At 51.1% G+C, this 27,989-nt stretch overlaps 1 protein-coding gene across 1 annotated transcript in view; it reads left to right on the forward strand.

Moving 5' to 3' along the window:
* The window catches only part of CACNG2 (calcium voltage-gated channel auxiliary subunit gamma 2), a 110,097-nt gene that overhangs the window by 76,896 nt on the left and 5,212 nt on the right, over positions 1-27,989 (forward strand). The window contains exon 2 of the mRNA XM_019713436.3: positions 17,558-17,641. Coding sequence (XP_019568995.1) covers positions 17,558-17,641 — 84 coding nt within the window. The remainder of the gene's footprint in view (positions 1-17,557; positions 17,642-27,989) is intronic.

Below are 27,989 nucleotides of genomic sequence, written 5' to 3' on the forward strand. Positions count from 1 at the left end.
TAGAGGAAATTATGCATAAACTGAGAGCTGAAGCTCCAATGGGAGGCAGCCAGGGGGGTTACAGGGAATTGGGGGAGGAAGTACAGGCCGGGAGCACATGACAAAATGCGAGAGATGCCAGCATGGTGGATTGTGGGATTTAGGGCAGCTCAGGATGGCTGGACTGTGCCTTCTCGAGAGCATGAGGCTGGGGAGCGAGGCAGCAACATGTGATGGATCCTGCAGACCTTGCGAAAGAGTTTGGATCCTCTCCTGCAGAGATGGGAGGCATCGAGGGTCTTTAAGCAGAGAAGAGACAACAACCCGGGTTTCACCTTTTGTGAATCACAGTGGCTGCAGGTGGACAGTATATTTAAAGTGGTAAGAAGGAAACAGGAAAGCCAGTTGGAGGTTGGATGGTGTTTTCGGAACACATGGAAATTCAGTGGTAGTCTGGACTAAGGTGTGAGTAGTTCAAGACATGTTAAAGCACTGGCGATGAGACACGAGTGGGGACGGAGAGGGAAAAATCAAGGCTAACACCCAGGTTTGCAGCTTGGGAAAGTGGCCGGAGGAAGGCATGGTTTATTAAGAGAGGGCCTCTGGGAAGATGTGGGCAAGTAGACAAGTTCAGATTGAGCTTCCGGTATCTGTGGGATATTCAGGATGCGGTGTAAGAAGACAGGTCTGGGTTAGAGATAAAGGCTCATGGATCATCGGTATGTAGATGAAAATTAAAGCTGTGAGATGAGATTCTCGGAGGAATTTATATAGAGTGAAAAGAGAAGAGGACCAAGGGGAGAACCCCCAGGACAGCAAATTTACAGGACAATAAGAGGAGGAGGGGCTTTCAAAGGGGTCTTAAAATGAGCAAGAAGGAAACCAGGCCGTAGGGATGTGGGAGGGGTCCCAGGCACCAAGGGAAGAGGGCAAGCACATTAGTAGAGAGAGTGCTCTGCTGGGTCACATGATGCCCACAGGCCACAGCAGAGGCCAGCAGGTGTAGTAGCGACATGTGCAAAAATGCCTCCCCCGCTAGCACTCAAGGGAAAAAAAGGTGTTGGAAACCTTTGTACCCTACTTTTTCATTACCCTCTGCTCTACATAAACATACAGGTGTGAAATCCAAGATTCATTTACTGCAGTGTTTCCCAAAGGATAATCCAAAGACTGTAGCTCAGTGAGATGAATCACAGACACACACACACACACACACACACACACACACACACACAGTCTGTAGTAAAATAAATTGTTGGAAAGGTCGTGCACTGTATTTCCACATTAGAGTTTTAAAATGCAATTAGCCCAGTAAAGGCTCTGAAAAGCCCTACAGTAAGGAAACCCGTTTCACCTCATTCAACGCAGCATTTTCTCCCACTTATTTGGCAATGGACCCCCATGATGGTGTACCCCTACTAGTACCTCTCCAGCTGGCATCAGCAAAACACACAGTGGTAATCACAGTATTAATGGAAACAGGATGTTTAACTGATGAAATGTCTGCAGCTGGCAAAACACTGGTAAAAGGCCCCCTCTCCCGAGCTCAGGACAAAAGACTTCCTTGGTCTGGGTTCCCTCATTTATTCATTGATTTAAAATGTATTGGGTGCCTAGCAAGTGGTGGCATAGAATGGAGGGTGGCAGACGTGGCACATTTGGGAAAAGAGAATCAAGGAGACCTGGCTGGAGCGGGGACAGTGTTTGGACGTGTGTTTTATGCCCCTGAGGGAGGATATGTCTAGTCAAATAACCAGGCAGATACTGGCCAGTTGGGAGGAATCAGAGAAGATGAAACATCATGAAATGGGCCTTCTCTCCACCAAGCAATTAGGAGGTTTGGGGACTAAGAACAGTATGGAAAATGTTGGGTGATAAGAGTAATGAAGAATACTGGTGAGGACCATTCTCAAAGTGGTTGCAGTTGTACCATTTACGAAGCACCTCTTACGTGCCAGACACTTTACGTAATAATAATATAGTAACAGCTAAATTTTATCGAATTCCTGCTATGCACCCAATTCTCTCCTAAGTCTATTAGCTTATTTATCCTTCCAACAACCCAGCAGCTAGTTATGATCTCATTCACCAGCTAAGGAAACTGAGACACTGAGAGGCGACATTTCTTGCTTATGGTTATTAGGTGGGTGGTGGCCGTGGGATTCGAACCTAGAAAGTCTGTCTGCTCCAGATATAATACTCTTAAACTTTCTGTTCTACCCCCTTTAAAAATGTCCCACTGATACTTGAACTTGGATTGCTGAAGTCTGAATCTAAAGTGCTAATCATTACGCCCTGGAACCACCCACATTTTTCATGTTCTTTGATCTTCAGAACAGCCGTCTGACATGGGTGTTACTAACCCCATGTGCAGTGGAGGCTCAGAGTATTAACAACTCATAACAAGCAGCTCTGAGGCTCCTAAATTCAGGGGCATCTGACATGCTTCTAGTTCTATAACTTCGTGCCCCTCAGACTGCCGTTGTTTTTACAGACTGGAATTGGGGCAACAGCACCTTTCACACCTGCTGAGGCCGAGACCCTGACCAGGCAGAGTGGGCACTGGCCATGGTGCTGGAACAGCACCCTGCAGACACCAGTGTCAGGCTCCAACCCTCTCGTTGCTGGGATGGAGGGGTAGGAGGGCAGGGAGATCCCAGGGAAGGGGCCAGAGAGGCCGGAGGAGCGGGGAGCAGGGGGCTTTAGGGGGACTTGGACAGCAGTCATTTTACCAACCCATGTTTGACAACTGCTGTAGCTGTACTAGCACACACCTGTGGAACGTCAGCCCAGTTTCCAGCAGCCTTGACCTTCCACGCCCCTGGGGGCCGTGCCACATGGGCTTAAAGGCAGTTCTGCCGCCCAAGACTGGCCTCCTCTGAGTAGCCCTCATTTGACCTGAGCTCATGGCCTTGAGCCTCGGATAGGTTAGGTTCTCTTGTACCGTTTCACAGTCACATGCTGAAGCCCTAGTTTGAGAAAATGCAGGTTTCCAAGCACAGAGTGGGCTGGGGCCCTCCATCACCTCTACCAGAGCTGCCCAGAGCAGTGCCCGTGAGCCAGAATCTGCAGGCCTCGAGGCTGGGAGGTGCCATCCCTGCCCAGGCAGCGCCTCCCCTGGAGACACACACATACTCACACACAAGACCCTAATAGCTCCTAATTGAAGGGCCTGCAAAGCCCTCTGTGCATTGTGGATCTAATTAAGTTCTGACATCATATCAAATTGAATCCTTTTATTAAACATTTATCTTCAGATTCCAGAGTGTCACAACACAACATTGTTTTAAGTGACAGAAATGCAAACAGTGTTTGCCTTCCCAAAAGTAACCAAAGCGCTGCTCTTAGCAGCCGACCGTGGGCGAGGTTCTGGCGGGGCAGATCTTTCCAGCGCCCACTGTTGCTCAGTGGGTGGCAGGGCCTCGTGGGCCCCTGAGAGCTTGCCTCCATCTCTTCCATGCACACCTGTGACTGGTACAACCAACTCCACCTCCCTCCTGGTCTTTGTCCTCTCTGAGCGGTCTGGATTGGTTGCACCTTCTCTCAGTAATTTTCCGCATCCCTCAAGAACCCGTTTCCTCCAGGGAATTGTGGTGGCGAGGCAGAAGGCAGCCTGGCTGTCTTGTCTGCTCCTCTCTGAGTGCAGGCTGCTTTTGGGGGGCAGGGTTCACTGTGTCCATTTCTCCATCCTCCCCCCACCTTCTTCAGACTATGAAGACTTCACAGCAAAGATTCTGACTTTTTCATCTGCTTCCCTAGTAGAATGCCTAGCACAGGGAAGGCTGCCAATGTGTTTTAATCAGTTAATTAATCAATAATTAAAGACCAAATCTCGCCCTCAGCTTCATGGTTTTGAGAACTCTGCACTTTCCCTAAAGGCGGGACTGATTCCTGCCAATTAGATTCATGGGAGACCCACGTTTCCATTTCTGCAAAAGGCTTCTGAGGGAGGAATCTCTTTCCTGGGGAGAGGGGCAATTCTGAGGAAACCACAAGCTCTGACCGTGAGCGGCCTGTCTTCCCACACAGATGACCAGTCCAGATCATTTTAAACACCTGGAAATACTAAGACTTTCATTCTGATCATTCTTTTTGCCAGATATGACAAGGCCTGCCACTCTTGTGATAGCAATGACAATAATAATAATAATAATAGATAATATTTACTGAGAGCTCACGTTATGCTCTGTTATAAGAGCTTTATACACATATAAGAGTTTTATACACTTATTTAAACCTCCCAAGAACCTGGAAAATAGGTAATATTATTATCCCATTTTACAGGAAGGAAACTGAGGCCCAGAGCGGTTAAGCAATTTGCCCAAGGCCATACCCAGGTATTCTGATAGCATCAGTCCTGAGTTTCTGTTAAAAAGAGTAGCTAATATTTATCAAGCTCTATGAGCCTCTTGTGCCTCATCTGTAGAATGGGCCATTATCAGAACCCACCCAAGGAGTTGATGTGACAAGTAAATCAGGTGTGATGGAGAGTATTAGCACAGAGAGGATTTCTAATAAATATTAGAGTCTCCCGCATTCCCTGAGAGAGAGAATGGAAAGTATACAGTTCAACCCTTGTCCTCGATGCACGTGGAATGTTATTTGGGAAATGACACGTAAGCTGGTGAAATTTGAAATAATAGGACAAGACAGCAATACAAGAGCTGTCAGGAGGCAATCTGTGGTTAATTGCCAGATGAATGATCTTGGAGGTAAAAGCAGGGTTGAAAGGAGGGAGAGGCTGCTCTGAGCTGCAGGGATCGGGGAGGGCTCCTTCAATCCTGACTTCTAAGGGATGAAAGGTACCTCAGCATCACCTAGTCCACTTCCCAATATTACAGAAACTCCCTCTTCCGCATCCTTCAAAGGCAGCTGGTCACCGTCTGCACGAACCCTTCCCGTGACAGGGAGCTCAGTACCTTGGGAGGCAGCTTGGAAAACCACAATGCTCGCTCAGGTACCGACCTGACATCTCACTCTCCCCTTCAGAGGGCCAGGCGGGGGGCGAGGAGCTCCCCGCACCCGTGCAACCCTGAGAGTGAGTGCCTCCTTGGCCTCAGATGCTAGGCGTCTCCCCTCATTCTGGCCCTGCCTGTAGATTCCCACCCGTGGCTCCGAGCCCTCCCTCTACAGTAAAATGGGCATCATTTTAGGTGGAAAAGAGGGGAGAGATTGATTTGGCTAAGAGGAAAGTGTAAGCAAAAGTGACGCATGGGCAACAGGCAAATGCTTTTCGGGGACCAGAGCAGCTGGGAGAGAAGAGTCAGAGCAAATAAGGCAGGAAGCTCTGGGCCCAAGCAGACATGGCTGCAAATATCTAGTTCTTGAGACATCTGCTCTTTGTGCTGCAGGCAATGAGAGTCTTGAAGATTTCTGAGCAAGGGAATGTGTTTGGCTTGGAAACAAGAGTGTGGTTAGATGGGTCCTTGTCACATGAAACATTTCCATCCTGTGGGTCCGTGATGTAGGTGGCATTTGACCACTTTGGCCTGGATCTCTGCCCTGAAATGGAATGTGCTTAAGCAGATGAAAATGAACCAAAGGGGGTTGGGGAAAATGAATGGGGAGAAAATTAAGGTGGATTTTGCAAAGCCAGAAAGGTCGCTGGCATTTGCTCATTCCATGATGGAATCTGGGCACCATATTGGAGACCTTAACGACATGCTAGCAGGAAGGAGTGTCCCTCGGATGACAATGTCTGTGGGACACGTCTTAGCAGCCAGGCCCCGTGATCTTTGTGCGTGGAGTAGCAGAAGAGAAGCTATCTCTGTAGACATGTTTATTTCCCTAGCATTTATTACGTGGTGGGCATGTGCACTAGCTTGCTCATTTTTACAACAACCTTACTCCCATTTACAAAGGAGAAGATCAAAGCGTAGAGAGGGAAAGCGACCTGCCCCAGGTCCCACACTAGTAAGTGTCAGAGCAGCAATTTATCCAGGATGTGGAAAGTATACATATGGAGGGAGAGTTGTATGTCTGGCCCAGTCTCATTAACGAAAGGATGGCGGCGCTAATCAGCCTGCACCTCTGCACAGGGTTTTACAATTTACCAAGTGGGTTTGTTACCTCTCATTTCATCTATTCAATTGTACCATCAGGGAAGCAGGGCTGGCCCATTTCCCCATTTTACAGATAAATGCTCTCAATTGACTTCATATCCATCCACTTCTCTCCACCCTCACTGTCCCCACCCTGCCATGCCATGTCCATCTCTCGCCTGGACGACTCCTGTCACCGTGGGCCAGGCAAGAGACCCTGGTGGCTCTGACTGGGCTTCCAGCCTTGCCCTTGCCGGCCACTCCTCACTCGGCCACCAGGGCCATCGTCCTAAAGCACAAGTCCGGCCACGTTTACCTCCTGCTTAAAAGCCCTCGGTGGCTCCCCACTACTCCTAAGTTCATACTGTGAATGGCTTATTAGGCCCTGAATAATCTGAGCGTGGCTACTGTCTCTCCTGACTGGTTACACGCACGCACATGCACACGCACACATACACAATGCACACGCACGCACACACATATACACACACGCACACGCACATATACACACACACATCCACACCGACCATCTGTCCTGCAGACAGACCCACACTCTCGGCCTCAGGACCCCGTCCTCCCTCCCTGGTGAACCCTAGCTTGTCTCCCTAGCACCTCCCTGCCCTCCCTTCACCTGCCAATTTCTCCTTATCCTTCGCAGCTCCTCTGAGATGGGGCTTCTGGGAAGGCGTTCTGGCCAACCTCCGCCACCCAGACTGAGCCATGCACCCTCCCGCCAGCCCTCCGGTGTCCTGTGCTCTGCAGTCATCCCAGAGCATAGCGGACACCCAGACCACCCTGCTTGGGGTCACATCCCAGCTCCTTTGCTCACACTGCCAGCGAATCCTTAGATGCATTCCTTCACCTCTCTATGCCTCCATTTCCATACCTTTAAGGGGAGAAAATAATTAAAGGTTTATGAGGCTTGAACTAAAGTGCCTAGCCCAATGCCTGGCCCATGGCAGCCTCCAAGGAGCCAGCCATTGCTCTCCCTGCCCTTGCCGTTGTTTTCATTCCGGGTCATATCATTTAATTATTTGTCCAGGAGTCTCCTAGACTCATAGTCCCTAGCGATGGGAACCCTGTGGCATTAATCTGCTCCCTACAGCAGTGCCCAGTCCAACCAGCATGCCCAGTAGGCACTCTGTCACGGTGTGAGGACCAGCTGAAATACTGAATGAGTCGAAAAGTGAATGACTTGCTCAAGATCACATGGTTAATAAATTGCAGAAAGAGGGCTCCGAGGGAGCTGTCTCACTAAGTGGCACAGCCATCTTTCCATTCCACCACAAGGCTTCTCAAGATGAATGTAGAGCTGTTGGCAGATGACAGTATTTATTCATTATCTGCCTACTCCTGGGGCTCAGGGGTTGACAGAGTCATTTGAACAGTCCTGTGTCATAGGATCTGAGTGCATCGGGTTCCTGTACTCCCTGGGCATGTCTCCACCGGGGAGCTCTCTTGACACATCAGAGCGTAATCGCCATTCTCTGACTAGTCTGTGAGCTTCTTGAGGGCAGGATCTGTGTGTGACTGACCCATCTGCACCCCTCAGCAAGGGGCCTAGCAACGGGAAACAGCACCTACCATTTATCAAGCTCTTACCAGGTGCCAAGAACCATGCCAATCCCTCTCAATGCAGTACTTCATGCAATTCTCAAAACCCTATGAGACGGGCCTTACGGTCTCCCCATTTTACAGATAAGAAGACTGAGGTTCAGAGAAGTTCCATGGTATAACTGGGATATGAACCCAGATGGCCTGCCTCCAGACTCGGAGGCTAACCACTACCCTTTGCTGCCTCTCTAATAGTAGGAGTTGAATTCATTACACTGTATTTTGGGAAGGTTACTTCATGGTATATGACAACTACCAAACCTACAGGTCTACTTCATGGATTGTTTTCGGATGGCTTATTACCTGTGCGGAGGGCCCTTAACCTCAGCAGGAATAGGCTTTCAGTCACATTGTGGTGCGTAAAAAAGATTGTTTACTTCCCTCCCATTGCACAACTCTGGAGATAAGATGTCCAGTGTTGGTAGGACCCCGTGGTGGCGTGGCCCAGATGCCTTTAGCTTATTCTACCATCATGCAGCTCTCCATTCTCAAGGTTGTGTCATGGTTCAAGATGAAAACCAGCGCTCCATACTCCATGTACCAAAAGGAAAGGGCTGAGAAAGGCACATCCCAGGAAGGGCATTTCTCAGAAGTTGCTACCACCACTTCCACTTACATCCCATTGGTCAGAACTTCGTCACATGGCCACCTCTAGCTGCAAGAGAGGCTAGGAACTAAAGTCTCTATTCTGGGAAGCGGTATGTCCAGGCAAAACCTGGGAAGATGGAGAGAACAGGATACTAGAAAACAGCCAACAGGCTCTGCCATAGCAAGGTATAGAGAATAACAATAAAATGAGCACAATAAAATGACAATAAAATGAACTCACCATCAGGTTAAGAAATAGAGAATTTCCAGGACAGTAAAGCCATCCTGTATCCTCCTTGCCACCACCCTTACCCTCCTCCATGGCGGGTCAAACACCATCTTGAATTCTGTGTTTATCATCATCCCCTTGCTTGACTTTATAGTTTCATGACATACATGTGTATTCCTACGCAATCTGTGGTCTGTTTGTACAAGTTTTTAACTTTGTGAAAATGGAATCATACCATATGGATTTTCCCGTGGCTTGATTTTTATGTTCAGTATTAGGTTTGTGGGGCTCACCTGTGCCGCCCTGGGTAGCTGCCGTCCAGTCACACCCCCTGCTGTGTACCAGTCCCCTGTGGTAACATACCCCAAGGTACTACCACCCTTCTGACAACAGAAATGTGGCTTATTCCCAGTGTCGGGCTCTTACGAGCAGTGCTATTGCAAACGTTCTGTGCCCATCTCCTTGTGTTTGCATGCAATTGTCCCTCCAAGGCACACTTCTAAGAGAAATGGCTGGGGTGTCGGGCTTACACATATTTTGATGCTGTCAAACAGACTTTTAATAAGAGAGGTACAAAATATCCTGGTGTCTTGGGGGTTTTAATAGTCGACATAACGTTCATCTGTTTAGGAGAATGGGATGTGTAGTATATTCCCTACACACACACACGCACACATGCACACACAGACTCATTCATTTGTTCAATAAACATTAATTAGCCATCATCATTAATTTTAAGACACACCATCAATGTAATAATGATTTTTCAGGAGAAAAGAGTAAAGGAACCCATCAATGATAAGACATATCCTAATTTCAAAAACACTGAAATGTGCATGTGTGCGTCTTAGAACCAGGGGAAACACTGTATATTCAGGGAACTCTCTAGAAGAACTTCTGCCCTAAGGACTTTAGACTTGCAGCTATTTGTTCCCAAGCAATGATGCCACCACACGGAATATGATCAAAGCAGATACAAAGTGCAGCCGAGAATGCGCTCCACAGGCACTGCCCGGGCACGCTGGGAAATGCAGAGTCTCAGGCCCCACCCATCCCCACTGAGTCAGAATCTGGCACAACATGACCCCCAGGGGACTCTTGTACGATTTAAAATCTAGAAGCACCGCATGGAGCCATGGGAGGGAAAGAGTGAATCCAGCTGAGCGCAATCAAGAAAGGCCTCCAGAAAGAGGTGTCATTTGAAGAAAAAACAGAAGGAAGGAGTACATTCATGCAGCGCCTGCTCTGGGTCAGGAACTGTACTAGGGGTCTTCACATTTGTCACCTTGTTGGGTCCTCAGAATCCCCCCACAGAGCAGGGATAAATATCCCTTTTTCACAGCTAAGGAAACTGAGGCACAGAGAGGTCACATAATTTGTTCACAGCCACACAGCTAATAGCTAGCAGGGCCAGGCTTAGATGCTGGAACGTTCTGATCCTGGAATCCAATCTCTCCCCCACACCACCTGGGAGGAACTAAAGAGGCAGCTGTGAAGAGAAGGCTGAAAAGCAAGAGGACAGGGTACTGCTGGACATTGTGTGAGCAGGTGCTCATTTGGGGGTCAGGACTTCTGGGAGGGGAGCGGTCCGGGCAAATGAAAGGGCAGGCAGACTCGGAACAGGAAGGCTGACAGCCACAGCAGACTTCTCACTCCATTCCGACCGTGCCCAGTGACGGCACAGGACCTGGCTCCCAGCACGCGTCCTAAACCATCGGATGAATGAATGAATGAATGAATGAATACACGAACACATGAACAAACGCGCAAATGAGCGGACCACACAGGCTCCAGCACTGACTGGTGGCAACGCTGTGCTGGGGGCTGGGGTTCCAGGAGAACCCCAGGCATCACCCCCCTGTCCGAGGTCTCCTGAATCCCTGCCGTCGGGGAGGGAAGTGCCGGCAAAGCAAGGAGCCAGGAGCAGAAAAGGTTTAAAACACAGAGAGAGCGGCTCCCACCAAACCCTTCATTTGCTTCACTTAAAAAATGGCTTGGCCAGCCTCCTCCCCATGCCTCAGCCCAGCTATCCGTGCGCCCTCGGGCTCCCGTGCCGCTCTCACGGCTCCTCGTGAGCATGTGGAAAACAAAACAGCGTCTGTGCAGCCCTAATGACCAGGTTTATGAAGAGCTTATTGTATCTCAAAGACCTGAGACAGCAGTTGGTGTTGTGAGATATCAATGTGCTTTTCACAAAGCTGACGAAACCTCCTTTTAAACTACTTAATACCTGCGAGCTGAAATTTCTAGTCGGAGACAGTGAATTACTGGAGGCAGAGCTGTGGCAGCCTTAGGCACAGCCGTTGGCCTTTCTGTCTTGACTTGGCCTGAAGTCACTCAGCTCTGGGGTTGGCACGGCGCGGCTGCCCTTTGGGGTGGGGGGCGCAGCAGACATTCTTTTGGTTGGTGGGCCCCTTGGTGGAACAATCACTTATAGTTCATGGTGGGCGAGTCTCCCCTCCACTCTCTCCTCATCCTCCAAAAGCTCAAAGCCAATGCCTATGGGGGAGTGGGTGGTGAGACCCCCGTGGGGTCTGCCGCCTGCCCCCCTCCAGCCATCTCCTGCCCTCACTCTCACCCATACCACCCTCTAAACGGGACAACGTTTTTGGAAATCTCCAATCCCACGAGGATGTCATGTCTTTGCAACAGCCGACCCCTCACACGGGATGTGTGGTGCCGTGGGGTGCCGGCTCTCTGGGCGGGAAAGGGACCTTGAGTGGCACTATTTGCCAATTGCTGTGGAACAAATACCCCTACTGTGGCTGATTTCAGCTTCTCGTGTGTATTAGGAAGAGACACCAGCAGCCTCTGCCGTGAGCCGCGCAGGCAGCTCTAGCACTCCACGGCCTCCAGGCTTCGTCCGACCCCAGCTCTGCCTGGGGGACTTTCTCTGACCGCCTGGGACTGTTTGTTCCCCTGTGTGCCCAGCCCGTCCCTGACTTTGCTCTTCCTAGAATCCCTTCTCACCCTCCACTGCTTCCTCAACACCCTCAACACACACACACACACACACACACACACACACACTCACACACACACCACAGCTCAGCGGCCGCCTCCTCAGGAGGCCTACGTGAATACCCGCACACCCACACACCCAGACATGCACCTACTAAGTGCGCCCAGACACGCTCTGCTCTGTCACAACACATATCCTGCTACATCACAGCATTGTGTTCTGTCACCCACCATGGACGGCAAGTTCTGTGGGGACACAAAGTGCATGTTCTCCTCTGCGTCTCCAGCAGGTTGCACAGGCAGCACGGCATACAGTCAGTGCTACATAAATGCGAGCTGAACAGCTCTGTTCCCATAGGGCTTGTCTATCCCTCCAATATACACAGAGTGTGTCAGACATTACATTCTGTGCTTTCTGGCTCCCCCCACGCAGACTGTGAGCCCCTGGAAGGTGGGGATCCGGTTAGATTTCCTTCCACCTCCCCAGGGCCAGGCACTTAGTCAGCCCTCATCTGTACCTTGGGGAGAGAGCCAGCCTAAGAGCGAAGCTAACTGAGAGGAAAGCCGACACCGGATTGCTGAGCACCTGGATCCATCTTTGCCTGAAGCCATAGAACCCCCGCCTTGATGACCACCAACCAGAAAGCAACAGAGCAGAACCCTAGAATGGCGTCAGGACAAGCAGAGCGCATGATGCTTCGCTGCCTGGAGTGATGTCTGCTGCCCCAGATGTTCCACCAAATTTAAATTCCCCCGGAGGTGATCGAACGCTGCTGGTGCCACTGCCCAGACCCGAGCCTCCTCAGCGCAGCGCAGAGACGGAGTCCAGGGCCGCAGAACTCCAAGTGCTCTGGGATCCCGCACACATCAGCCTTCACGGCTGCTTCGCCACCATGAGCTTTGGAGACCGGCAGGACCAATCCCTGACGCTCACGGCCTGGGACCCAATTTACCTTGGTCATCGCTCAGCACTGATCATTTGCCCCTCGGGGCTCTGATCACCCCCTAAGCTGACGCAATCTCCAACTCCCCCAAATCCCCCAATCCTTGCCCTGGACTCTCTGGAATTTTGTCCCGATGTCAGCAAAATCCCCCCTATTCTCAACTTCTCTTGTTGTTCGGACGGAACGTCGGCTCTCCCCTGCAATCCCTCACATGGGGGTGTTTCATTCCCCACACCCCTGGGCCTGGAGGTGGTAGGCCCCTCCCTGCTGCTCACTGCTGTGTCCCCACCATGGCTCAGCCTCTCCACTTAATTCCCTGCCTGTTTGAAAGTCACCAGTCTTCTCTCCCTGAGTCCTCAGGCCGCCCTTCCCTCGGAGCACCCCCCACCACCACCAGTTAGCTTTCTCCTGTAGGCCGGTCCTCCTGGAGATTTCACTATCACACGGACAGTCCTCCGGCACCTGGCCTTGCCCCTGCCTCAGCCAGGAGATACGAGTCCTGTCCGGCTGGCTGTTAAATACTGAAATCCTGCCGAACCCATCAGCCCCGTGACGTGGGAAGAAGAGGGCTGGGCAGGGGTGGCTCCTGGGTCATGACAGGCAGAGAAAGGGGGTGCTGGGACTGAGACTCTGACTCCTCCCCAAGGGTGGTGGAGGGGTGAGCTCTGGGCCTCAGGCCCTCCAGCTCCCTGAGGCCCGGCCCAGACAGTCTGGCTCCGCGGGAGAAGCGCAAGGGCCCAAGCACAGAACCTTCCCGAGTAGCCGAGCCAGGCTGTGCTCACAGCCCTGCCCGTGAGAGCACCATCTTTGAGGTTTCCACCCCCCCATCGCCACCACCCCACTCCACCACCCTGAGCACCATCAATCCCCCCCTCCTGGGTGCCTGAGGAGGGAGGGCTACTTTCGTGGAGAAGTCCTCCAGCAGACCGGTGTCAGAAAGCTTAGGAGAAAATTCTGGACTCACGGAGATGGAATGACTCTTCCTCTAGCAGAGAAGGGCTGGAAGCATCTGGTGTGGTTCTCTGTGTCAAGTCGTGATCCAGAAGGGCCGTCATTTAGCTTGTAAGAGCCTCATCGTCGAAAGCGCACACCAAGAACTTCTAAAAACCAACCAATAATTTGGGCCTATTAGAATAATTTGATGAATCATTTTCACTGCAACTTTTAACTTAGTAAGGAGTTTCATAATATATACTTGATATATATAGAAAATAAAAGTGAACGTTTAGCTTTGTCTTATTTACAGAGGGTGCCCAAAAAATGTATACACATTTTTTAAAAGGAAAAAACTGTTTTAAAATTGTAATACTCAATATATACCGATAACAAAAGATGAATACGAGTCATGTGCATACATGCTTTGGGCAGCCCCAGTATTAATTGGCGTGAGATTCCAGTTGCCAAATACTTTGAATGCCATCCCTACCTCCTTGCAGCCTGAGCCCCCCAGCGCATGGGCTTACCCTTGACCCTGACATTACCAAATAACCACACTCCACAACCTCAGTCTTTTGCATCCACTCTGACTCCCATGCCCCACCCTTCCAGCTCATTCCTGTGAGCCCCTGACTTCAACAATTCTTTGACTCCCACCCTGGGCTTCCAATGCATTCATGTACCACCTTTCCACAGCCCACTTCACCCAGCTGAGAGTCGGGTCCATCTGCATTATCACTCCCTTCCCACCCTACCTCCTGGCGCTCATCTCACAGACACCATCCTCGGTCAAGGCCACCTTCCAGCTAGGTAAACTGCAGCGACACCCTACGTGGCTGGGCGGCCAGAGAAAACGACCACATTTCAAGAGGGTCCTTGAAGCCACTGACACACATACTCCACGTCTTGAGCTTGGTCCATCCTCTCTCCCACTCTCGTGGAGAAAAATCTGACTCCCTTACTCCTTCCTCAAATCTCCAACCCTGCCTCCCCTTCCTCATTCTCAGTTGATGATCCTGCCTCCCATTTCATCAAGAAAACAGAAGCAACCAGAAGAGAAGTGTCACAAGCTCCCGCCATGTCTACGCAGCCCTGCACCTGCACCCATCAGTGTCTCCTTCCCTCCTGGTGCAGTGGATGCCCCATCCACCCCACCAAAGGCCACCCTCGGATTTGTGTCCTGGACCTCCTCCCCTCTCACGGTGCACCTACCTTGCTCCCTCCTCTCTCTAGGTCATCAATTCTTCCCTGTCTACTGGAACATTCCCACCAGCAAAGCTCATGACTTACCATCTCCCCCCACACAGAACAGCCGGCACAGTAGTAGACACCCACTAGCACAGTGCAGGGAGGCAGAGGGAGGCAGAGGGAAGAGACAACAAAGGATGTGGCGGGGGCTCAGGCAGCCAGGCCAGCATGTGCAAAGATCCTGTGGTAGGAAGGAGCATGCAGGAAGGAGGCTGAGATGGCAAGTGCACAGAGAGGCTGCGTGGGAGGTGAGACCAGGCAGAGGTCAGGGTCAGGCCCTGTTAAAGGTGCTGAGCTTTGCCCTCCAAGCACTGGGAAGCAGATGAGTGTTTTAAGCTGGAGGTGGCTTGATCAGATTTGCATTTTCCAAGGATCACTATGATAAGTCTATAGACAGGGATAAGAAAGGGTATAAGACGACCCGTGGGAGATCCTGCAGTCCTCCAGGGAAGCAAGGACGGGGGCCTGGAGGAGGGAGATGCTATCAATGGAGAGAAATCGATGCGTTGGAGAGATACTGAGGCGCTAATACAGCAGGACGTCATGACGGACGGAAGCTGCAGTGAGGAGATGCCTGGGCTCAGACCTGCCCCGGGGACTGGTGCAGAGGCACTCACTGAGCTAGTTGGTGTGTCCAGAAGACCAGGCTTGAGGGCAAGATCATGGGTTCAGGTTTGGACCTGCTGGACATACGGTGCCTTGCAAACATCCGCCAGGCATGTTGAATACCCAAGTCTGGACCTCACAGGCGAGTCTGGGCAGCTGACTATTTCACACAGCCTCTCCGTGCCACGCGCTGTGCTGGGAACCAACAGTCAGTCCAAGGATGGCTGAGACGAAGGCTTGTGCAGAGGCGCGGCCAGGCTGCAAGGGTGCGAGGCCCCTAGAAGGGCAGTGTGGTGACGCCACCTGCGAGCCCGGCTTGGGGGTGAGCACTGGCCCCGATCTGTGAGGAGCCGTGGGGCACATGGGGACCACTCCCCACACCTCACTTCCTGCAGGATTCCTTATAAAGACGCCTGGCACCGAGTTGGCACTGATGGAATATTTGTCCGATTGAACTGAGAGAAAATGAAAGTGCTTTGCAAAGTGTTTGTCAAACACACTGATTTGTAACTTGAATAATAGTGAGGGTATTACATCCTCTTAGCAGCCGGTATGAAGGCCCCTCTCAGGAGAAAGGGGTGTGTGGTTGGAAAGGGGATAAGCTACTAGGGGAAGGTTTGAGGGCAGAGGGGAGATGTACTCGGGATGACAGAGAAGCGGGGAGACAACCAGGTAGGGGGTGGTGAGCAAGAAGAGGGATTGCCCGGAACACTCAGAGAAGAGACCTGCCCCATGGGAACATTTTGGTGAAACGCTGGGCTCTTGGGACCCCACAGAGCTTCCGTGGGGTTACCAGAAGTCCCAGTATGCTCTGGGGAGTCATCTTGCAGAAATCAGGAAAGGAGGTGAATTTGGTACAGAGATAGTGAGTGGGGACGGGGGGTTGGTCAACCATCTTCTCTGTAACGTAGCATATAACAATCGCTAGAAACACCTCAAATACTTATCTTTATGTAAGTGCACTTGTATCTTACATGTGTAGGTGTATGTAATATATCTACATGACAATTCCTTACAATTCCTGAATTTTGTCTGGAGGACATACTAAAACCTACTTTATGGGACAGGGAGGCTCAGGATGCTATAAGAAAATAAATGGCTAACACGTATTGAGGACTGTATTAATTAGGTTACGTTAGCTACTGTCACAGAAAATTCCCACTGTCAGTGGTGGAATGGTGTCAAAGTCCATTTCTCTCACAGCAATGCCCCCGAGCATGCCCACCCATGTGCCAGGTACTGTTCTGAGCACTTTCTATGTGTCAACTCATTGAACCCCCGTGACATTCGGCAAAGGCAGAATCCCCGTGATGGACACTGTCAGATGAGGAAACTGAGGCATCTCAGTGAGGCTGAGCTGGACGCAAGAGGTCCAGCTCTCAAACCTGCCTCTCACCCCCTGCACTGTATCTCCCAGCACAGCTCCAATTATTCATTCACTCAGGGACAGTGAGCCAACGTTTGTCGTACCTGTGTTGGCGCTGGGGACACGATGGTGACACAGACAAAAGTCCCTGCTGTCCTGCAGCGGACATGATTGTAAATTTTCTTCTGCACATCTGTCTTGATGAAGATTGCATTGCACGGTTCACTCACTCGCTGGCCGTTGGTGAGGGCCGGCTGTGGCCCTGGGTTGGGGTATTCACTGAGCCATCTCTCAGCTTCTCACCAGGCAAGTATTTAGAGTCAAAAGCCTTGAGTCCATCATTTCTTAGGTGCAAGTGCTTCATCAGTCATTTACCTCCCTTGAGCCTCAGTATCTTCATCTGAAAAATGGGGATGATAATATCCCCTTACAAACCTGTGGAAAAGGCAACATGGGTCCTAGTTCAAAAGCCTGGCAGAGGGCCCAGCCCCCAGTGGGGGCTCACCCCCCAGAGCTGTTGGGGGCTGGGTGTAGTGAATTCCATGCCACTGCAGATGGGAAGGTGCTTTGCAAGTTCAACTCAAGTGCTGTAGGAATGTTTGTCAGCATCAGTCTGCCGTCTGCCTTCTTTGGAAAGTCATCTGCTTTCTCTCATGTAAAATGGGAGGTGACTCCAGCCAAGCTGGGGCACAGAGGCAGATGCACCCACACAGTTCATCGGCCTCCTCAGCCCCCAAATCAAACCTCCACTACCCGCCAAGCTTCAGCTAATCCTCAGAAGCCTTGGTGCTGGGACAGAAGGCTGGTTTTGAAGTCTTAGGCCTTAGATCCTCTCCGCAATACCACTCAATACCACGCGGGGGGTTGGGGGTGGGCTATTGATTCACCAAGGGGATGTCCAAACAGACAAAGCGATGCCTTCCTTCAGGGGCAAGGGAGAGGGCTGTGCCAGCTTCAGAAGAGTGAGAAGTCAGGAAGACACCAGTGAGCACTGAGCCCCTGGGAACAATGATGTCTCATGCGGCCTTTCTCCCCTGTTTTCCAGGAAACTTCAAAGGTCTCTGCAAGCAAATCGATCACTTCCCAGAGGATGCAGATTACGAAGCTGACACAGCAGAATATTTCCTCCGTGAGTGCATGCAATTTTTTATCTCCTTCCTGGTATTGGGTCCTGCCCTCCAACTTTCAGAGCACCAAGAACCAGGGCTATCTAGAGATCCCTGTCTCAGCAGAGGGCAGGAAAAAGCTGAGTCTCCCTCCATGACTCCTGTCCAGAGGCCAAACCTTCATACATGCTCTTCTCTCTGCCTGCAACACCTTTCCCTCCCTTCTTTGTCTGGCAAACTCCTACTCATCCTCCAGGTCTCAGCTGAAACATCACCTCCTCCAGGAAGTCCTCCATGCCCCCGGAACAGATTCCCAGAGCACAGCATCTTTATTATGCTGTGGGGTCCTTGTCCATTTAAGCAACCATCTCCATCACAGTCCCACCAACGCTGCCAGGCCAGGCACTCTTCCTAGCTTGTTCACCATTATAATCAGCCCAGTGACCTGCACATAATATGCACACAGTAAATATTTCCTGAATAACTGAATGAAGAAACTTGTCAGGCAGTGCCACATTAGAACATCTACTGAAACAATACATGAGATATTTTCCTTCTCCCACAAGTCAAGTCAAAGTTAAATCCTGATGTAAGAGCTGCAAACTTAAATCCACCTGAGACATATTATCAAGAGAAAGCATTTTGAGCCCCAAAGAAAATTTCTCAAGAATCGGCAAAAACTAACAAGATAAAATGTTCCCTGAGGAAGGGATTTCCAAGAGAGGGGCCGAGGGTCCTTGACACCCAGGACGGCAAAGCCGCCCCGTGCAGAAGTGGTCCTCGGGCTGGCTCTTCCTGAGGAGGTCTGCTCTCCTCCTGGGAGCACCCCCACTTCTGCCCTCCCCCTCCCCCACAGCAGAATGGTCAGCATTATCCTCAGATCACTTTTACTTAAAATGTAGGAGGTATTTATTATATGGATCACCCCCACCTCTTTCAATAATTACCCCTCACATCAAACCCCATCTCAGGTCAGCCTGGAATCTGGGTTTCATTGAAAAGCCCATGGAACATGAAGTCAGCCAGGCAGCTGGGAAGAGAAAGGAAGGGAACACGATGCAATTTATAGATTTCTTTTTAAAGGGGGAAAAAATATCTTACAGTGCTCATCATTTCCTTTTTTGAATTCCTGCAAGGCACTGCCCTTAATGGAATTCCTAAAGGGCTGTTTGGTTCCCCGATACCATGTCTGGGGCTCTCGAAGGAGCTTGGCAGTGGCGTAAAGGCAGATCGAGCACCTTCTGTATGCTACACCCTCTGCTTAGAGCTGAGGAGGTCCAGGTGAATGAATGAGACGCAGGGAGACCACAGGGCACTCAGCCCAGTGGGGAGGACCCTCAGAGAAACAGCTGGACGTGGGACACAGCACGGCAGAGATGCGGCCTGCGTGGAGAGCGGGTGGGGGAGCAAAGCTGAGCCCCACACCCAGAGCCACGCCGTTGGAGCACAGTGAGGGTGTCATCATTTCTCAGCTAGACGCCAGCGCCGGACAAGAACTGTCTCATTCTTTACTGTGCTTAGAAGAGCTCCTGGGATATAGTAGATGCTCAATCAATGCTGTTTGTTAAACAAAGGAAGAATACAGGACCCTTCAGTGGCTATTCCTACCTACTCTAGGCCTCCACTTCCTTTTTCTTAGAGAGAGAAGAGCTTAGAGTGTTAGGTTCATTTTGGTGGCCCTGACAAAAGACTTGAACATATATTACGGTAGCAGTGCAGGATCCGAGGGGCTGATTTGAGTTGACTTAATCCAACAATTTTTTTGAGCATCTATAATAGGCGTCAGCAAACTTCTGTAAAGAGACGGACAGTAAAAGTTTTAGGCCTCGAGGCCATACAGTCTCTGTCCCAACGACCCAGCTCTGACCTTGTAGCGCAAAAGCAGCGTAGACAGTATGGAAGCAAATGAGTGTGGCTGTGCTCCAAAGAAACTTATTTACAAAAACAGGCAGCAGGCCACATTTGGCATAGTTTGCTGACCCGATATGCTAATCTTGGGCTAGACAATAAAAGCAATTTTTTTAAGCTGGAAGGTGTGAGTTACTACCATTCTCTATTAAGCTTCAACCTGGTCAGCTAGAGAAGCGAGAAGACAAGGATCATTCTTCTGGAAGGACCCTCTGTCCCAGTTAGGTGAGCCGGGCTTCTGCCTAGTTAGGTGGGCGGGGCTTGCCTGCAGGTGGGCAGAACTAGGGCCCAGACGATTGGCCAGAGCTGCAGGGGAGTGGGTGGAGCCTGTGTCAGCTCCCAGTTCAGGTCTATTAAACTTAGGGCACGGTGCTGCTGCGGCAGGGGAGGCTGCGAGAGGCAGGGCAGCAGCCCTTGTGTCTGAGGCTGGCTGTCTGGAGAGAGACCTTTGAACGGGAGGTGTATGCCATGACACAGGCACGGATAGAAGGAAGTGTGAGGTACAAGGGAGCCTGGCCCCTAACCCAGACTGGAGGAGGTCATTCCAGAAGGTGGCCCCCCCACCTTCTCTAGAAGGTGGCACCAAAGCTGAGACTTGGACTCTAGACGCATTCATTCATTCATGCGTTCACTCACTCCTGAGACACTCACTAAGCACTCACTATGTGCAGCGTACTGTTGTCGGTATGGGGGATCCAAAGAAGGTTGGGGCCCGTGTGAAGGTTACATTCCAGTGGAGGAAACAAGCAACAAGCAAGCGCACAAACATTCCCTGGATAGTTTCAGACTGCTGCGAAGGGGTGAAGAGTGGAGAGGGTGGGGGCGGGCAGAGGGCAGGGAGGGGTGTTCCCTACACAGGTGGTCAGGACAGCTTCTCTAAAGGAAGAAAGGGAATTAGGGGAAGCAGGGACCTGAGGGGGAACAGCGAGAGCAAAGGCCTTATGAAGGCAGGAACAGGCTGTATGTTTGCGGATCAGATCCCAGTGCATGAATGGAGGGCGTCCTCCAGCATGAGGCTGGAGAGACAGCAGAGGAGCCTGTCCTGTTGGGAAGAAAGCAGAACTCATTCCAAGTGTGATGGGAACCATGAGCAGGGACGCTGCTTTGGAAGGTCAATTCTGGCTGCTGTAGGGGAGGCGGGGGATCCTAAAAGGATAATAACTGAAGGCAGGGAGGTGGGTGGGGCTGCTGCAGTCGTCCCAGGGAGAGGCGATGGTGGCAGGATCAGGTGTACCTATGCGAGTGAGGGTGACATGCTGCTGTCTTGGAGGCAGAGCTGACAGAACCGGAGTGGCCAGGTGACTGGGCAGGAAGGCAGTGGGACGGTTAGGAGGGGCAGGGTCTCAGGGATGGGGGGGTCCAGGAAGGTAGAAAGGGGTTCAGCAAGGAGACACCAGAACCCTGTGTGCCCGGCCCAAGCATCTCTGGCTCTGACTGTTCACACTCAGTCTGCCTCAGACTCGGGAGGGGGGACGGCTGGTGGGGGTGAGGGGGCTCCAGAAAGACCACGGTCAGGGAGAACAGTCCACCAGACTCTGCTCGCCATAAGGGTAGGATCTATTCTGAACCAACTCTGACTCCCCAGTGCCCAGCACAGAGCCTGGCACAGGGCCACACACTTCTGGAATGGACAGAGGCCTGAACGTGTGTAAGGGTTCACACAGGCCTTGCCAGGCAGGGCCACGGCTGCCAAGGAACCCTCGGAGTGTCTTTTCCTTGGGTCTTTGGGGCCCTTAGTACTCAGGAGGCAGGAAGAGATCTGAGCTACCCAGGGAGTGTGGGTCCTTTCTGGTATCCAGCAGACCTGAGTTCAAGTGACAGCTCAGTGCCCGATCTGCCTCGTGCCTTCGCCTCTTAGAACTGAGTCTCCCCCTCTGTAAGAATGAAAATCGCTTACCAAATAGTAGCATTGTGAGAACAAAGGTGATATAGTTAGTTAGCCAAGGGTCTGAAATACCCACTTTTCCTTGCTCCTGCCCCAGGCCTCCCGTCTTCCTCCACTTTTGTGCAGGGCGCCAGAAAAATGTATATAAGTGGACACTTTGGTCAGCGTTGCTCAAGCAGTAGTTTGCCGTAATCAGAAGTATCTGGACGCTGATGGTAACCACTCTGAGCACCTCTTGTAACTGCAGAAGTCAAATGTGACTTGTATTCATCTTTTGTTATCGGTATATATTGAGTATTACAATTTTAATACAGTTTTTTCTTTTCTTAAAATGCATATACATTTTTTGGCTATATATATATGGCTACATATATATGGAGATTATATATATATCTTCCCACCCACCCCCACCCCGGGTAATTCACATGCACCTATTTATTCCTTCCACACGTATTTATAGGGCCTGTACTATGTGCCAAGCACTGTTCTAGGGGCTGAAGATTGAAGCGTGAACAAAACAGACCAAATCTCTGCTCTAATGAAAGGACTAATGGTTTAGAGTCCCGGAAGATGAGGAGGCCCCAGGAAAGGAGGCTGCGGAGGGAGGGCAGAGCGGTGGCCTGGCTAACTCCTGCCATCCTTGATACAGCAGCTAGACTGAGGATCTAGAACAGAGAGGAGGAGAGAGAAATGCCTGATGGGCTTGGATGCACAGAAGTGCAGAGCTCATCTCCTGGGGTGACAAAGAAGGTAGGGCTCACTTGCTCTCAAGCCAGTAGGCCAAGCTTCCCGCCCGTCCAGCACCTGTTAGAGGGCCTGGCAGAAGGCAGGCGCCCAGTTAACATCTGATGGGATGGATGGATGGATGGATGGATGGATGGATGGATGGATGGATGGATACATGCTCTTATTCCCCAATCCCTAGGAATATTAAAGGACTTCCGCAGCTTCTCCTGAACGAGTCCAGGAGCTCCCTAGTGACAGGGGTGAGCAGCTCTAATAGGCCCTGGTCGTCACCCTGGATCTCCCCACATCTGGGCCCACGAAGCTGTGGCTAGTGTGGCCCTCACTCTCACATGCTTACCCAGGAACCACTGACGACCGGAACTGTATTTCCCACCCTGCTCTGTGGGGCCATCGGATGTATCTGCTGCAGTGCCTCCCTGTCCTCACTGCTCCTTACTAAGCTTGAGGAGCGTGGTAAAGAACAAAGGCGGTGGTGACCCTGGGGTGACTTCGTGGGACTGTCATTGTATCTGCGTGTCTGTCTTTGTGTACGAGGGCGAGTCCGTGCTGTGTTCTGTGTCTTTCAGTGCCTGCGTATCCATATATCCGAGTGTCTGTCTGAGTGTAGCCTCGCCTGTGTGTGTGCACATGTCTGCTTGTGTGCATGTGGGTCTCTGTGTGTGCGGGGGGGGGTGTGTGTGATGTCCAGGAGATGGGAGCTGGTATTTCCCAGGTAGCCCAATGTACTTTAGAGCAGGGGAAGGAAATCAGACGAAATTCGTTCCCTTCCACAGTCATGTATCAAGCACTTACAGTGTGCTAGACCCCAAAATCCACAGTACTGCAGCCATCAGTAGCCCCGGGCTGCAGGGGGAGGTGGGGCTTCCCCACTCACGCCACAGTCACAGCGTGAGGCTGGGGGTGCCGGGCCCAGGGTCAGCTGCTGCCCTGCCCTGACACACTCCATCCTGGGGGAGGGGAGGGCTGGTGCCCAGCGGTCACACGTGCACTTGCACACACACAGGTGCATGTGTGTTCACACACACACACACACACGCACACACCAGAGCAGCAGTAACATGGCCTTAGCACGTCAATCACTCTTTTCCAGAGCCAGATGTAAACAAAAGGGGAGGGAGGAAGGGCTCTTGGTAGGGCCTGTCCCCTACCCCCCGACCCCCACCATGAGACACTTGAACTAGGAGTTGACACCTTGCCAGAGAGTCACTGGCCACCCAAACAGGAGGAACGTTCCCAGGGCAGCTACAAACCAGGAATGGACACCTAGAAGGGAGGGGAGGTGGAAAGTAGCCAAGGCAGGGAGGACCAGCATGAGGGTTATTCGGGGGTCAATTTACTGAACTTGGGCACCATAGGAGGCAGGAGAACATAACAGCAGGCTTTCGCGCACACTGCCTGGATTCAAATCCAGTTCTGCCACTCCCTAGGCCTTGGATTCCTCGCACTGGGGACAATGGTCATTGGTACCTTCCCAGGGTTGTAATGAGGCTGAAGTGAGTCAGTATTAGGCTGCGTGTAGCAAGCACATGGCTGGCATTAGCCATTATTGCTGCGTATGTCACACAGCGACAAATGCAAAGGAGAGAGACTTAGCAGGGAAGGCAGAGAGGGCTTCGGTTTTCAGTAGGGTGGGCAGGAAGGTCCTTCCCGGGAAGGAGACCTGGGAAGTTTCACAAAACAGTGCCTGCCCTTCGCGCACACTGCACATGCCGACAGTTTCCATTCCGTCCTGGCTCGTTTGTTTAACGGCCGGTTGCAGCCGCTGTGCTGACTTCACGACCTAGTCATGAGTCACAACCTGCACTTAACAAACACCAGCCGAGGTCAGCACAGGCCCAGGAGACACAGCAACAACGTACGCTGCTATGGAGAGAACTAACATTTCCCAGGCTTATCGGGTACCCGGCACTGTTCTGATTGCTTCAGATGTGCTCACTAGTGACTCCCCATCACAGCCCTGTGAGCTGGGGTCTGAGCATCTCCCTGCGGCAGAGGAGGCAACTGAGGCAGGGAGGGCGGGCAACATGGCGGGTGGGACACGCTCAGGCCATCTCTCTCCTGAGCTCCTGCAGCTGATCACCAACCCGAGACAACAGGAACTGGGAAAGCATCTGGCACCGGCACAAATGGCATTCCCAAAGGAAGCTCACTGGGCTTCCAAGTTCCTTTCATGTGTCATTATATGTAGCCGACATGCGCTGGACACCTGACCATGTCTGTGTCAGGTCTGACGCCTTATACATTATCTTCATCCATCTTCACAACAACCCTAAAAGGTAGGTACTGTTGGTGTCCCCATTACACAGATGAGAAAGGTGGGGTGGGAGGGCCAGGATGGGACCCCAGACGGTCCGCTTCTGGAGCCTATGCTCCCAGCCACCACTCCGGACTTCTCTCCCTGCCCCTCATCCATCCTCTTCCCTCCCCTCTTCTTCTCTCTGAGGTCTTTCTCTCTTTCTCCAATAACTCACTCTCTCTCTCCCTCCCTCCTTTGCCCGCCTCCGCTACTCTCCTTCTCTCTTCTTTTTCTCTTTCCTTCTCTCTCTCTCTCTCTTCCTTCTCTCTCCTCTCTCCCCACACACTCTTGCACACTCTCGCCCACACACGTGAGCTTCCACATGCATTTGTTGCAGCCCATCCCCTTTCACGGTCGGTCGCCGGCTGCCCTATCCCGCACAGCGTGGAAGGAGGCGAGAGGAAACAACGCCCAAGAGCTTAGAAGCCCCTCCCATCCCAGCGCATCCGTGATTCTATCCTGTTAAAATGGATCAAATCCCAAATGGGATAACAGGCATAAAGAGCTTAACACCAGGCCCAGCAAATCGCCCTCCTGTACCTGATTATGACGAATATTTGGATTAAAGGCCACCACTGGCATAGGAAATATGGATGACAGCGGCCTGGCCTGGCTGTGTGGGCCCTGGGAGGTCTTGGGGGACACAGGACCATCAGAGATGGTGGGACCTTAGAGATCATCTAATCCAGCCCCGGCAGAGAGCAGACCTGGGCTCAGAGATGAGAAAGCACACACTCGAGTGCCATGGAGAGCGAGGCAGAGTGTGGGTACTGGGCCTGGGTCTGTCAACCTCCCACCGTCCCCACCCCCACGAGCACACCCCCGAAAGCAGAAGAGTGCACTGCTTAGGCACACAGAGCCTAGAGTCAGACTACACGGGTTCACAAACCCAGCTCCTCCATCTCCTCGCTGGTTGACCTTAGACAAACAGCTTCACTTCTCTGTGCCTCAGCTTTAACCTGTGTATGACGGGAGTCATGAAAGTACCTACTTCATAGGGTTGTAGTAGGACTAACGAGTACGAATCCACGCAGTGCTTAGAATAGTCCCAGCACACAGCAAGCTCTCAGTGAACGTCAGCCTGTCACACACCTTCACGGGGTCCCATGGGTACCTTTCTGTCGTCACACTATCCTGGTTAATAATTATACATTTATTTGCATTATTATCTCATGACATATACCTTCTTCATGAGAACGGAGGCCCTATAAGGTCATGGGCCAGGACTGTTTGTGCATTCCTTGTCTTTCAGGCCCAGCCTAGAACCTGGCACCGTGATTGGCACTCAGTCTGTATTTATTCACAGGACTCCCAGTTGTCAAGAACAATGCATCTCCATGCTCCAGACCATGCAGGCTTTTCCCAGTGCAGTGTATTATGCTCTCAGCCAGGGGTGGCCAAAATGTAACTAGCGGGCCAAATCCGGCCCACCAACTGTTTCTATAAACAAAGTTTTATTAGAACACAACCATATCCATTTCTTTACACATTGTCTATGGCTGTTTTCATGCTGCCATGGCAAAGTTGAGTAGTTGCAGCAGAGACCATATGACCAGCAAAGCCAGAAATACTTATTATCTGTCCCTTTACAGAAAAAGTTTGCCAACACCTGCTTTAGGTATTTGTAATCTCCTTACAGCCAAGGCCTGTGGTTTCATGGGGTTGGTATGAGGTTTAAAATGGTTAGAACAGAGCCGAGCACATAGGAAGAGCTCTGTGAGTATTAGTAGGTATTGTGCAGTTGCATATGCTTACTCATAGGTCAGTAAGTATCTGCCCATCGAATAAACCAGATATTTTCTGCTCCTTGTGATAGATTTTAGTAGTAAGACCACACCAGCCTCAGTGGGAAGTCAGGACAATTCATGGGGAAGTTGTGTCTGGACGGAAGGGGGAGGGACATCAGAAATTTTAAAAAATTGTTATCTTTTACTGTGTTCCTTCCAGCATCAGAAACAATACAGATTTTACACTATTTAATCCTTACAATAGCGCTTCTCAAACTTTCGTGCACATACAAATCTTATTATGAGGATCTCGTTAAAATGCGCATTCCAATTCAGTAGGTAGGTCCAGGGTGGGGCCTGAGAATCTGCATTTCTGTCAAGCTCCCCCCATGGTACCCGTGATGCCTGTGCTCAGACTGCCCTTTCAGCAGCAGGGCCTTACGACATTCCTGTAAGCTGGATATGACTACTGCTCTTCTCACTTTATAGGGTGGGGAAACTGAGGCTCAGAGAAGTAAAGACTCTTGCCCAAGGTCACACAGATAGTAAGTGAAAAAGCCAGGATTTGAACTAACTCCAAAATCCCCATTTTGACTCACAAGCTGGGTGGCATTGGGCAAGTTACTTCACCTCTCTGAACTTGTTTTCTCATCTGTAAATTGGAGCTAAAAAACACACCCTGAATGGGCTATTCTGAGGATTAAATTATATAATGTTTATGTTAAGTACCCACTCAAGATCAGAGTGGCTACTTAACAAACATGATCTCTCTCCCGGATCTTTAATAAACTCACCATCCCCGTGTGCTTATGAAGATGAGAATTCAGGTAGCTCTGAGTGTGCATGCCTGTATGCGTGTGCAGGGGTGTGTGGGCTGGGGCGTCAGGCTGAGGACACAGCGCCTTACCTTAGAAATGACTGGCAGGGAGAGAACATCCACGCAGGTCTGGGGAGAAGGCAGGCCTCTGCCTGCCTGCAGAGGAGAAGGTGATAAGAATGTCAAGTAACCCAGGTGTCTCCGACCAAGGCCTTCATCCTTTCACCCCAGCTTGCATTTGCCCCACGTATGTTCACCTGGATACTGTCATTTATCAAATATTTGCCATATGCACTCAGAGACATATCTAAGTGCACGAGCAGAATCAATTTACTTAATCCTTATAACAGTCTTCGAAGGCAAGCACTATTACCATCCCCGTTTTACAGATGAGGAAATTGAGGCACAGGGAGATGAGATAATTTACCCAGACTTACATAGCTAATAAATGCTAAAGCCAGATTCAAATCCAGTGGGTCTCTAACCACTATAACACACTGCCTCTCAATGTGCCCCAAGTACCCCAAAGAGCAGAGGAAGAAGCTGAAAACTTTGCCTAAGGAAGTCACTGAAGGTTTCACAGACAAGGGGACTTTGAGTTGGGTTTTGAGGGATGAATAGAAGTTTGCAGAGTAAAATAGAGCAGGAAAAACATTGTAGTGAAAAAGCTCAGAATGTCATAGGCACAAGCGTGCAATAACATGATGTGGGAAGTTGGCTGTGGCTGGACAAGAGGGAACACAGGAGTTGAGGCTGGAGGTGGACGGAGGGCCTTGTGGGCCTCCCGAGGCCCTGGATTTGGTCCTTTAGGCTGAGATGAGCCCTTGAAGGGCTGTGAGCTGGGCAGTGGCTCGCTGTCTCTCCCTCCTCCCTAGTATTGCTAAGCAATCTCGACACTGGTCCTATGTCCATAAAACCCCCACTCCTGGGTGCTACCCTTTTCCCTCCCTCCTGCATCCTGCCATCTCACAGGCCTGTTCTCTCTCTCTCC

Source organism: Rhinolophus sinicus, chromosome 1, assembly GCF_057876585.1.
Source record: "Rhinolophus sinicus isolate RSI-liver-muscle chromosome 1, RSI-T2T, whole genome shotgun sequence".
NCBI lineage: Eukaryota > Metazoa > Chordata > Mammalia > Chiroptera > Rhinolophidae > Rhinolophus > Rhinolophus sinicus.